We start from the raw sequence: 14,180 nt of genomic DNA on the forward strand, positions 1-14,180 counted from the left end.
CATATTTTTTCTCATTAAATTGCTATTGTATCATTTATACAAAAGTATTTCGAGATTGAGTTAAAATGCTGGTTCTTCACTGGGGGCAATTTTGTCCTCCCGGGGACATTAAGCAATGTCCAGATATTTTAGGCTGTCAGATAGGGGAGGCGTCTCTAGAGACCAAGCACGGTCCAAATCGAAAGATCCTACAATACTTAAGATCATACCTTCTAGATTGATCCATGTTGTTGCAAATGGCAAGATCCCATTTGTGCCTCTTAGTGCACTTCATCAACTCCCCCAACATCTAGCCTCTGGTAAGTACCAGTTTGTTCTTTGTATCTGTCTGGTTGTTCATTTGCTCTGTTTTTTAGATTACACATATAAGTGAGATCATATGGCATTTGTCTTTGATTTATTTCACTTAATACACCTCTGGATCCATCCATGTTGTTTCTAAAGGCAATATCTCATTCTTTTTTATCGCTGAGCAATACTCCATTGTATATATACACATACCAATCTTCTTTATCCATTCACCTATCACTGGACACTTGGTTGCTTCCATATCTTGGCTATTGTAAACAATGCTGCAATAAACATTGGTGCACATATATTTTCAAATTAGGGTTTCTGTCTTCTTTGGGAAGCAGCATTACTTGACCCCCCCATGAGGTGGTTCGACTTTTAATTTCTTTAGGAACCTCCACACTGTTTTCCACAGTAGCTGAACCAGGTTGCATTCCCACCAACAGTGCACTAGTGTTCCCTCTTCTCCACATCTTCACCCACACGTGTTATTTCTTGTCTTTTGTACTAGCCAGTCTGACTGGTGTGAGGTGATTGTCTTAATCTTTTGGATGTCACATAAATGCAGTTATTTTATTTCCTTTTCGGATGTTCACTGTTCATATGTAGACATGAAACTGATTTTTTTGAGGGTTGGCTTTATATCCAGTTACTTGGCTGAATTAATTTATTATTTCTATTAGTGTTTTTGTGGCATTTTTAGGATTTTCTACATATAAGGTCATACCGTCTGCACACAAATTTATTTCTTCCTTTCCAGTTTGGATGCCTTTTATTTCTTTGTAAATAAGATTTACAAATCTTATTATATGCTCTGGGTAGAACTTTCAGTATTATGTTGAGTTTAAATTGTGAAACTGAGCATCCTTGCCTTGCTCCTCATCAAAGAGGAAAAATGTTCATTGTATCCCCATCAAGTATCATGTTTACTATGGGTTTTCATAAATGGCTTTATGTTGAGACAGTTTCCTTCCATTCCTAATTTTTAGTGTTTTTGTCATGTTCCATGCACAAATATAAACATTAATTTCCTGAGTGCAGAATATAAACAATAATGCACCTGCCAGGTTAGTAATGCATGATTGTGTCTTGCTCTTTCTCTCTTATTTTGGTAGTCACATCAATGACATGGAACTAGAGAATGATACGCAAATTTCTGAATTTCTTCTTCTGGGACTTTCAGAGGAACCAGAATTGCAGCCCTTCCTCCTTGGGCTGTTCCTGTCCATGTACCTGGTCACCATCCTTGGAAATCAGCTCATCATCCTGGCTGTCAGCTCTGACTCCCGCCTCCACACCCCCATGTACTTCTTCTTGGCCAACTTGTCCTTTGTTGACATCTGTTTCACCTCCACCACCATCCCCAAGATGCTGGTGAATATACAAATACAAAGAAGAGTCATAACTTATGAAAGCTGCATCATGCAGAGGTACTTTTTCATACTTTTTCTAGGTTTGGATAACTACCTCCTGACTGTGATGGCCTATGACCGTTTTGTGGCCATCTGTCACCCCCTGCACTACATGGTCATCATGAATCCCCAGCTCTGTGGACTCCTGGTTCTGTTGACCTGGACCATAAGTGTCCTGCATTCCTTGTTACAAACCTTAATGGTGTTGCGGCTGTCCTTTTGTACAGTCTTAGAAATCCCCCACTTTTTTTTGTGAACTCAATCAGATGATCCAACTTGCATGTTCTAATACCTTTCTGAATAATGTGGTGATGTATTTTGCAGCTATCCTGCTTGGTGGTGGTCCTCTTGTTGGGATTCTTTGCTCTTACTCTAAGATAGTTTCCTCCATACTTCATATCTCATCCACTGAGGGGAAGTACAAAGCATTTTCCACCTGTGTATCTCATCTCTTGGTTGTCTCCTTATTTTATTGTTCAAGCCTAGGTGTATACCTGAGCTCTGCTGTTACCCAGAGCTCCCATGCAAGTGCAGTGGCCTCAGCGATGTACACAGTGGTCACCCCCATGCTGAACCCATTCATCTACAGCCTGAGGAACAAAGACATAAAGGGGGCTTTAAATGTATTTTTCAGGGGGAAGTCATTAAAGGGCCATTTTTTAAGAAGTACCTGTGATTGCAGCCTTAATGCTTAACAGCCAGAAATTGTGATGCTTTAATCAGATCATGAAAGAAGAACTTAATTCCTCTTTGTATCTCCTGGAGTTTCAATTTTTCTAAAGTTCATCTGTTTTATTAAACTTTCTGTTCCTTCTGATAGCCACCAATTTTTCCTGTTTTTTTTTCTTAATTTCCAAAGTTCCAGCCTTGAATCAGAAACAATTTTGAGATTCATATTTGCCTCATAGGGTGATGAACTGTCCTAGTTTTATGAAATAAGCCACACTTGGCAACTGAGGCCATTTTTATAATATTATGGTAGAGGAAATTCTGAGATCACACTTTTTCACTCTGTGTCTGCCATTCCTTTCTGTGTTACTACCTTAAATGCTCTTCCTGATAATAGAGACTTCAGCCTACGAGTTTGTTGTGTAGCTGGTCATGGGGCTTCATGATCCTCAAGAGGATCTGTTCTCTTATCAGCTCAGCAGCCACAGTATCCCCGGCCCGGAAGAGTAAGGCAGAAATTGCTTATGCAAATCACCCTTCCAGTGTAATCTTCAGAAAGACGAATTGCATAAATGAATTGACTTAATGTGGGCTCAGTATCAGAGAAGACGGGAAATACGATGAAGTAAAATTTTCTATCACAGCATATTTTATTGCAGAAAATGTGTCTTTGATGATGAACATCTACTCATCTACTCAAGTGTAGGACCTTTGGTGTCCATGTTTAGAGGGTTTTATTCATTGGACTGAAGAAGTTGATGGCAGAGTTTATATTATTTAATTGGATGATTTACTGTTTCTATTTGAAAATTTCCAGTGCTGCCTACAAATATTACCTCTTCTATTATCCTAAACTTAATATCTCTCCTTTTAAATGTTGTCATAAATGTTATATTGTGAGTGAAGGAACAATAAATGTATTCACTCTGTCATTCATTTCTTTATTATGCTCTAAACCCTTTTCGATCCTATGATCAAAGGATGACTCAGTCAAGAGTGGGAATTCCTGCTCAGTAACGCTCTGGGAGTGAATACTTGTGACTGAGCGTCCCACAAGACACTCCTGCAAAAGCATAGAGGTCTTTCCAACCTCTACAAGTTACCTGGAACAGAATCTCAATGGTAATCACTTTTTAGTACAGTTATCTGAAATAAATGTGAATAACCAGGTCATTATGCATACTCCTATCAAATATCAGAACAAATGTCAAAAATAAGAAGCAGTATGTTAGTCTCAGTTCTGTTTACATTGATTATTTTATCAGTCAGCTATTGCTGTAAAACAAGCCATGCTAAAAGGAAACAATATATGATAAATGCTTTTTTTTTTTTTAAATCACAACGGTGTCTATGTTGGGGAATTCTGGTTATTGCTGGTCTCCTCATGATCCTGCTGTCAACTGTGGGTCTGCTGGAAGTGCTCTGCTAATCCTCTCTGTGTTCTCACATTTGGGGTTCTTGCTGGTGGTACGCTGGTCTACTTTGGCCATCATTAGAGCAACTGGACTCTGCTTCACATTTTTTCTCCTCCTGTAACAGGCTGGCTTGGATTTGTTTATGTGGCAGAGGCAGGGTTACAAGAGAGCAACAGAAACACACCAAGGCCCCTTGAAGCACAGTCATTTTCAGCATACACTGTTAGCCAAGGCAAAGAAAATGCTACATCCAGTCCACATTCAAAGGTGGAGAGACCCATTCTACCTCTCAATGGGAGGAGCTTCAGTCACATTGCAAAGTACCCGGATACAGAGATAAGTGGGGAATGGGGACCATCTCTGCAAAAGGTCTACCACGAGTGTCATTTTCAATTCCATAAAGTTTTATTGGTGCAGGACATAAAATCAACAGACAGAGCAATATCGTACAGTACAACACAGTGATGCAACAATTCTACATATACCTTGGGGCTCATCATGGTGGGTGTGTTACTAAGGGTTGAGTCTGCAGGATTTTTATATTTAGCTCATATCATCTGTAAATAAAGACAATTGTATCTTTCTTTCTTTCTTTCTTTCTTTTTTTAATTTGAGAGAGAATGAGAGAGAGAAAGCATGAGACAGGGGAGGGTCAGAGGGAGAAGCAGACGCCGTGCTGAGCAGGTAGCCTGATGCAGGACTCGGGGTCTCCAGGATCATGACCCAAGCCAAAGGCAGTCACTTAACCAACTGAGCCACCCAGGCGCCTCTATCTTTCTTTCTTTCTCTCTTTCTTTCTTTCTCTCTTTCTTTCTTGCTTTCTTGCTTTCTTGCTTTCTTGCTTTCTTACTTTCTTTTTCTTTTTTTCTTTCTCCCTCCGCCTTTCTTTCTTTCTTTCTTTCTTTCTTTCTTTCTTTCTTTCTTTCTTTCTTTCTTCCTTCCTTCCTTCCTTCCTTCCTTCCTTCCTTCCTTCCTTCCTTCCTTTCTCATTTGGATGCCTTTTATTTCTTTATCTAGGCTGATTGCTCTAGCTAGGACCTACAATATTATGCTCGACAGGAGTGGTGAGAGTGAACACCCTTGTCTTGTTACTGATCTCAAAGTAAAAGTTTTCTAACCATTAACCATTGAGTATGATGTTATTGTGGGTTTGTCATATATGGTCTTCTTTTGTGTTGAGGTATGTTCTTCCTATACCCAGTTTGTTGAAGATTTTTTTAAAACTCATTAAAGGATGTTGTTTTTGTCAAAACCTTTTCTGCATGTGTTGAGGTGATAATATGATTGTTATATTGCATTCTATTAATGGGGTGTGTTATATTTATTGATTTGCTTGTGTTGAATCATCTTTGTATCCCAGGGATAAGTACCAGTTGATCATAGCATATAATCCCTTCAATGTGCTGTTTAATTCAGTTTTCTAATATTTTTTAAAAATGTTGTGTCTATGTTCATCAGGGATATTGGTTCATAGTTCCTTTTTTTTTTTTTTTTTGTACAGACTTTTCTGGCTTTGGTATCAGGTAATGCTGGTCTTGTAAAATGAGGTTGAGAATGTGCTCTCCTCTCTAAGTTTCTGGAAGAGTTTGAAAATGATTTTCATTAATTCTTCTTTAAATGATTAGTAGAATTCACCTGCAAAGCTCTCTGATCCTGTATTTTCTTTGCTGGGAGATTTATGATTACTGATTTAATCACCTTACTCATTATTGGTTTGTTCATATTTCCTATTTCTACCTGATTTATTCTTGGTGGGTTATATGTTTCTAGGGATGTATTTATGTATTCTTGGTTGTCCAATTTGTTCAGAGTAAATTGTATATAGTGGTCTCCTATGATTCTTTTATTTCTACGGTATTGGTCATAAGATATCATCTTTTGCTGACAATTTAAAAAAATTAAGAATTTTTTTAAAGATTATTTATTTATTTATTCATAAAGGAGAGAGAGGAGGAAGAGAAGGAGAGAGAGGCCAACTCCATGCTGACATGGAGCTGGAAGCAGGGCTTGATCTCATGACACTGCGATCATCACCTGAATGAGAACCAAGAGTCAGACTCTTAACTGAGCCACCCAGGCACCTGCTGCTGCTTTATTTATTCGCATCTTCTTCCTCACCCCTTTTCTTTGGTCTAACTAAAGGTTTGTCAACTTTGCTTAGCTGTTCAAAACGTTGGCTCCTAGCTTTGTTAATCTTTCTGATTGCTTTTCTCGTCTATATATCATTTCTGTACGCTCTGATATTTGTTATTTCTTTTCCTTCGGCTTTGGATCTAGTTTGTTCTTCTTTTTCTAGCTCTTTGATTCATAAAGTAAGGTTATTTACTTAAGGTCTTTTATTTCCCACATATATGTGAATATCTCAGATATATGTACCTTTATATTCATTGCAGCATTATTAACAATAGCCAACTTATGAAAACAGCCCAGTATCCATCAACAGACGAATTAATAATGAAGGCATATTAATACAATGGAATTCAATAAATAAAAGAAGGCATCCTCTTTTTTTTAAAAAACATGGATTGATCCCAAAGGCATTAGGCTAAGTGAAATAATCAGACAGAGAAAGACAAATAGTGTATGATCTCACTTATATGTGAAATACAGGAAACCGAACTCACAGTAACAGATATTTGCTGATGGTTGGGGTTTGGGGAAATGAGAAGATGCTGGCTAAAGCCTACAAACCTTCGGTTCAGGGAACATAATGTACACCATGATCATTATGATTAACTATATTATGTTGTAAACTTGAATATCGTTAACAGAGTACATCGTAAATGTTCTTAAAACAAAAGGAAATGGTAACCATGTGAAGTGATGGATGTATCCACTAACATATTGTGATAATTTCACAATGTATATGTATATGAAGTCACCAACCACAATTTTATATGTCAATTACATTTCAATAAAATGGATAAAGAAAATTCCTATATCTCTGTCTTATATATGCATTTCATTTTTAAAAATAAGATTTATTCAATCAAAATACGCATCATGAGCATTAATATTTTTTCTAGGATATTAAATATTTCATTTTTATAAAATTTATCATTTGTTTCACTATATAAATTGTTCATATCCCCCCAATTACCACTTCTTAATTGGAGAACACATTGTTTCTTTAAAAAAGCTTCAAATGATGAAAGAGATGGTAGTTTGCTGGATAAAGTTCTGGTGACTATAATGGACATGACAAAATTTAATATCCCAATTCAATTAGCTTTGCTTTAGTGTCCTGTGACATGTGAGGTCAAGTGCCATCTTGTAAAAGTGTGGGCTCATGTCTATAAGCCAAAAGATTTTTTTAATCAAAAGTCTCACGCACAATTCCGATTTCTTGTGGATATGATGCTGCTATTGTTTAGCAGGGTTTAAACAGTAGCAATTGATTATTCTTTGCAGATCACCACGTGGCTTTCAGAACTTTTTTGGTCACAGTGATAATGATGGCACAAGTTTGGGAGCTTCACCAACATCTAACCATTATATGAATTGCTATCATTGTCATACAGTATTTTTTTGTTTGTTTGTTTTGGTTTGTTTTGGTTTGGTTTGGTTTTTGTGTGTGTGTGTGTGTGTGTGTGTGTGTGTGTGTGTGTGTGAGAGAGAGAGAGAGAGAGAGAGAGAGAGAGAGACAGGTCATGATCGGCTCTAAAAATAGGTATCCACTCTTTTGAATCTTAATGAGTTACACCACTGACTATCTCCATTCTTGATCATCTCCCAGGAGGATATTCTTGGATCTGTCTCTACACTTTCCCCAGTCACAACAGAAACTCCTGTCTACTTCAAGGCCTTGAAACTGTTGTTTGTAAGTTAGCTTTCACCCTGGCTTTTAATGTGTCTTTGCTCAAAATGGATTCTGATCTCCCCTGAGGCTCGTCTTTGAATCCAGATCCCCAGAACAAGATTTTTCAAACCACCACTGAGCAGTTCTTTCACCATTATTTGTATTTCAAATGTCACCTCCTTTCAGTGGAACCCTCCCCATAAAACAATAAAACACAGTACCAGGATGAAAACTATTTTGAATATGTCAATGGGAAGGTCAATCAATAGGAAAACAGTACCTACATAAGGATGCCAAGAAGATAGCATCAGTGATGCAACAGTTCTTAGTTCCATCAATCTTGAGTTAGATAGGAGGTTCCTGGTCTCTCTGAGGCATCTGGAAAGAAAAACTTTTATTTCTTTGATCTTTTCTTAGACTAGAAGTGGTGATCTACAGGCAAGGGGTTGGAGGAAATATTTACCTTTGGAGGAAAGCCTGACCATCTGGGGTCAAATTTCCATAACTGCCCAGTGGACACATAATCTAGTCTCACTGTCTTCTCTGAGCTCATTCCACTGCTGAAGGAGGACAAGGACATGAAAAATTTCAAACTTAAATTTACACCAGTGGTAGACTGTTTGCAGAGATGGTCCCACATCGCCATCTTCCTCTGTTGCCATGTCTTTGACAGTGTGTGTAGCACCTTCCAGCAGGTAGTGAAGACTATTCCTCCACTTTTGATCTGGGCTGGATTAGGATTTTTTATTTGCTGTGGCCAGAAAAATATGATGGGAGTGACAGTGGAACTTAGAGTCTTGGTGCATTTCTCTGCTCCCTTGGAACTTTGCCTCCAAAAAGTGAATTAAGCCAGGTGGGCTGCCAGAGGAAGTGAGGAAATGTGGAGTATAGCCCAGTTGTCCAAGTCAAGGCCATCCTAGACCAGCCATAGCTAGCTAGCCTATGGCTAGCTATTATATTTATTGTATTATATTAGAATATATTACATTATATTATATTATATTATATTAGAATATTAGAATATTATATTAGAATTATATTATATTATATTAGAATAACCTGGTGAGATCAGCTGAGCTCCCCCAGCTGAAACAGTGTTAACTCAAGACTCTTGAGGAGATCAACAGAGATTAGAACAAGTCATCACCATACAATTCCTTTTGATACTAAAGACATTAAAGCAAGCCATTTGTTGTCAAGATGATTTGCTATGTAGCAACATTCACGACCAGCTATTATTTCCAGTTTATTTTGGAAAACTGTTAAAAAGTGACTCTACATCTGTATCTTTGGGGTAAATACCCAGTAGTGCAATGGCTGGATCATAGGGTAGCTCTATTTTTAACTTTTTAAGGGACCTCCACACTGTTTTCCAGAGTGGCTGTACCAACTTGCATTCCCACCAACAATGTAGGAGGGATCCCCTTTCTCCACATCCTCTCCAACAATTGTTGTTTCTTGCCTTGTCAATTTTTGCCATTCTAACTGATGTAACGTGGTATCTTAGTGTGGTTTTGATTTGAATTTCCCTGATGGCTAAAGCTAATGTAGTGAAGAGAAGGGCCATGTGCACCCCAATGTTCATAGCAACATTGTCCACAATAGCTAAATTGTGGAAGGAGCCGAGATGCCCTTCAACAGATGACTGGATTAAGAAGATGTGGTCCATATATACAATGGATAATTACTCAGCTATCAGAAAGAACGAGTTCTCAACATTTGCTGCAACATGGACGGCACTGGAGGAAATAATGCTAAGTGAAATAAGTCAAGCAGAGAAGACAATTATCATATGGTTTCTCTCATCTATGGAACATAAGAAGTAGGAAGATCAGTAGGAGAAGAAAGGGATACAGAAAGGGGGGGTAACCATAAGGGGGAATGAAGCATGAGAGACTATGGACTCTGAGAAACAAACTGAGGGCTTCGGGGAGGGTGGGGGAATGGGATAGGCTGGTGATGGGTAGTGAGGAGGGCACGTATTGCATGGTGCACTGGGTGTTATACACAACTAATGAATCATCGAACTTTACATCAAAAACCAGGGATGTACTGTATGGTGACTAACATAACATAATAAAAAATATTATTGTAAAAAAGTGACTCTAATGAGGATCCTATTCTGATACCAAGTAGAGTAGGACTTGCATTTTTGTGGAAAAATTATGGCGACCCAGAATCAGGTAACTAGGTGGGAATTTATGCTCTCTGTGTCCTGCAGAGACGTCTTGATTTTAGCCCAATGAGACTCATTTTTAGCTTTGACCTCTACTACTGGAAAAGTGTAAATTTGTTTCTTTTAACCCCTCAGTGTGGTGTTGGTGATAGCAGCAATAGAAAACTGGACAAAGACATTTCTTCAATAAAATTTCCTTTGAAGAAACTGAATTTAAGCCTCTCAGTTCATTCACTTATCTTCCTTGGGTAAGGGCATTTTGAGTTGAAACCCTACCTTAAGTAGAAGAAAAATCTAAAGTCAGTTTGGAGATATTCAACCTTACTAGCTGGTATCGAGACATGCTCCTTGCATAAATGTCAATGTGATTGTGTCTTTGAGGACGCTGGGAATTAAAATAGGAAAAGTGATTCACTGTTAAAATTACAGCCACCTGTTCTACTCTAAAATTTTTTGTCTTTATTTCTACATTCCCGAAATATCATCTGAATACAAAATTTCATTCTTTTCATTTATTTAGCCTCCAAGTTTCTCTTAAGCTTTCTTTCAACACAATAGGTAGATATAATGATTTATAATGAGTGTCATGAGACTTCTGCATGTCTATATGTGCACGTGAGTGTGTTTGTTTGAAAGAAATATGTTTATATACATATACATTTAAACACATACCCTAACAATTGTATAACAAAGCAGTTTTAGAACTTATTGTGCACCTTCTTGATTTCTATGGAAATGGAATCATTGCTTATGTACTGGTGATTTTTCAATGATTCTTTTAATTCCTAAAGTTGTACACATTAAATATGTACAGTTTATTGCATGTAATAATGCTCCAATATATTAATTAAAATTTAAAATTCTAGTAATGCACGACTCAAGGTCGATCTGGAGCACAGGTAGCTGAGTCCCACCTATCGTGGTGGGAGCTCTCTTCCAACTGTGAAGAAGCAAAGGTTCACATGTGGATGTTAAAATAGTGAATGAAATTAAGACAATTCACACTTGATAAAGTCATTTAAAAAATAGAAGAATACCTATATATATATAAAAGGAGTGAAATGTCATATGTTGTTTAAGAAGGAAGAGCACGAAAGCCACACACCTCACGATGAGCCTTAGAAACACAAGGTACAGATTCGCACCTGACTAAGGACTCATGAGGAGCCCTGCAGAGATCAGAACAACTCCCCACCCTTTGATTCCCTTCAATAATAAAGAAATTATATTATGCCATTTTATTTTATGCTTTGTATGCAGCAAAGTTCTGATACTTGAAAGTAACGTTCATGATTATTCTGTTCTTCAAGCTTATTTCATATAATTGTATTAAAAATGACTCCATTGAGGACCCTTTGAGGCAACATAGAAAAGGACATGCAAGTGTGCACAAAACTTGTGATGCTGAATCACACCTGGACAGGAACCCAAGCTTGCTGGTGAGTCACCTGTGGTTATGAGGATCATAGATAATGGATGATACTGATGCTGTTTGTTCACTGCCCTTTTAGAGGTTACATGGCAAAATTTCAAATAGTGGGAGATATTTTGTTTAGAGAAATGGAAAGAATCATGTTTGTATTTCACACTGGAAATTTTCAACCAGAAACCACAAAATAGTTTAATAAAACCCCAAACATGCCACTGGTCTTTCATCATAATGAATACACCTTAAAAATGGACCCTGATATTCCATAATTCAATGACTAGGTGAAGTGTCTGAAAAAGAAATATTTTGCATCGCAATAACTGTATGCTTTAATATTTTGCTTCATCATCCTTAAAGTCAGGTTTGACTCTAGGCCATATTATGTCAATCTACTTTTTTCTGTATGTGTCTTTCTGTGTAGATTCTACTTGGAGGCATGTATTTTATTATCATTTTTTTTGCCAGTGGGAGACATGGTGGACACAAGCTGTATAACAACAGGATCCTAATGTGTAGAAAAATCTGCATGATGAGCTAAAACCACCAGTACGTCAAAGTCTGCATTCTCAGGAAGAGCAGTGAAGGTAGTGAGATACAAAGGAATGCTGTACACAAGAGTGAAGCACATGGTCTCAGATTTTTCTGTTATAAACTTACATAAATAGCTGAGGTGGCCAAGAGTATATTTTCCATAGTAGTATTCAGTCTAACAAAAGAAAAAAATATTCACTATGACATATTTTATTTAAGAAGAAATTATTCTTAACAGATCCATGTAGTCATTTGAAATAATTGAGAATCTCCAGAAATTTCACATCCACAGTTAGGAATAACATTGAGAAAGTAGGAAAATGACAAAAGGAAAATCTCTTGGATACCAGAGATATCACAAAGCTTAATAAATGGAGTTACATAAGTAGAGTGGTCAAAAAAAAATTCCAGGAAAAAAAAATAGAAGACGTATGTTCTACTTAAAAATCAGATCAAAGTATCTCAACATTTGGTTCAGGCATTGGGCGCTGCAATCTTGGGCACTTCTTCAGCTCCAGGATGATTGTCCCTTTCAGAGCTGCCATCCCAGAGAATCTCACCAGAGCCTCCTTTATGTCTCTGTTCCTCAGGCTGTAGATGAAGGGGTTCAGCATGGGGGTGACCACCGTGTACATCACTGAGGCCACTGCACTTGCGTGGGAGCTCTGGGTAACAGCAGAGCTAAGGTATACTCCTAGGCTTGTACAATAAAATAAGGAGACAACAGAGAGGTGAGATGCACAGGTGGAAAATGATTTATACTTGCCCTGAGCTGATGAGATCCCAAGTACGGAGGAAACGATCTTACAGTAAGAGTAAAGGATCCCAAGAAAGGGACCACCAGCCAGCAACATAGCTGCAAAATATATCACCATATTATTGAGAAAGGTGTCAGAACAAGCAAGTTCTATCATTTGATTGAGTTCACAGAAAAAGTGGGGGATTTCCACCTCTGTACAGAAGGACAGCCGCAACACCATGGAAGTGTGTAACAAGGAATGCAAGACACTCAGGATCCAGCATACCAGAGCCAGCAGTCCACAAAGCCGGGGGTTCATGATGACCATGTAGTGCAGGGGGTGACAGATGGCCACAAAGCGGTCATAAGCCATCAGAGTCAAGAGAAAGAGGTCTAATCCTGCAAAGAGTGTGAAAAAATACATCTGGCTGATGCAGCCATCATAGGTTATGACTTTGCTCTGAGTCTGGATGTTCCACAGCATCTTGGGGATGGTGGTGGAGGTGAAACAGATGTCTGCAAAGGACAGATTGGCGAGGAAGAAGTACATGGGGGTGTGGAGGTGGGAGTCAGAGCTGACAACCAGGATGAGGAGCAGGTTTCCAAACACAGTAATCAGGTACATGGAGAGGAAAAGCCCAAATATGAGGGGCTGCAGTTCTGGTTTCTCTGAAAATCTCATAAGCAGAAACTCTGAAATTCCTGTATCATTTCCTGGGTCCATTAGTGGAGGTGACTACTAGCACAGGGGAACAGAACAAGAATAATTTTGAGACAAATGGGCATTGCTCACATTGTGGAAATGTTACAATGAATATTTTCCAGTCAGAACTAATTTCAGTATTTTGTGAATGGGTCTGGGCCCCTTGAGGGTATACTCGTTTCCTCCCTGATTAGAAATTTCCATCCCAGCATCAGATGTTCCCCATAGATCAGGTATTGTACAGTTTGAATAAGAAATTATTTCATACATTTGAGGAGTATATAGTGTTGACAATGTTTGCAGCATTTCCTAGTCATAAAGTAGAGGGTGCTGAAAAGCAGAAGTCCCTGCAATTCTGTGATTCTGGCAGGATAGAAGCAGATATAAAGAGTAAATAATCCTGGAACAGGGACAAGTACTATGAAGAACACAGAAGCAGGTTAAGGGAGAGAGTAGAAGATCAGTAGAAGAAAGGGAAGAAAAAAGGGGGGGTAAAAAGAAGGGGGGATGAACCATGAGAGACTATGGACTCTGGGAAACAAACTGAGGGCTTTGGGGGGGTGTGGGGAAATGGGATAGGCTGGTGATGGGTAGTAAGGAGGGCATGTATTGCATGGTGCACTGGGTGTTATACACAAGTAATGAATCATGGGACTTTACATCCAAAACTAGGGATGTACTGTATGGTGACTAACATAATAAAAATATTAATTAAAAAAAGGGAGAAAGTGGATGGGTGTTATGTTGGGTGTTCAGTCAAGACTGGCTAAGAAGGTGACATTTGAACAGAGACCTTATGGAAGAGAGGGTGGATGATGGGAGGTCTTCCTGGCAGAGGGAATGGCCAGTGCAAAGGCCTTGAGGAAGTGCTTCTATCAGAAAATCAAGGGTCAGAAGGGAATCAGTGTGTTGAAGGGAATGGACAAGAGGGACAGTGATGAGAGGTGGTGGCAGTGAATTTCATAGAATCATGTGGCCTCATAGCTGCTTAAAGTTCAAGACACAAGGACTTCCTC

The 14,180-nt window shown here is 38.5% G+C and overlaps 1 protein-coding gene and 1 pseudogene across 1 annotated transcript in view; one reads left to right on the plus strand and one right to left on the minus strand.

Moving 5' to 3' along the window:
- The window catches only part of LOC113249277 (olfactory receptor 7A17-like), a 41,439-nt gene extending 28,254 nt beyond the window's left edge, over positions 1 to 13,185 (minus strand). Inside the window, exon 1 of the mRNA XM_057311575.1 lies at positions 12,689 to 13,185. Within this exon, the coding sequence (XP_057167558.1) occupies positions 12,689 to 13,185 (497 nt within the window). The remainder of the gene's footprint in view (positions 1 to 12,688) is intronic.
- Positions 1,366 to 2,398, plus strand: LOC125280932 (olfactory receptor-like protein OLF4; annotated as a pseudogene).
- Positions 13,186 to 14,180: the final 995 nt, after the last annotated feature.

Source organism: Ursus arctos, unplaced genomic scaffold (assembly GCF_023065955.2).
Source record: "Ursus arctos isolate Adak ecotype North America unplaced genomic scaffold, UrsArc2.0 scaffold_14, whole genome shotgun sequence".
NCBI lineage: Eukaryota > Metazoa > Chordata > Mammalia > Carnivora > Ursidae > Ursus > Ursus arctos.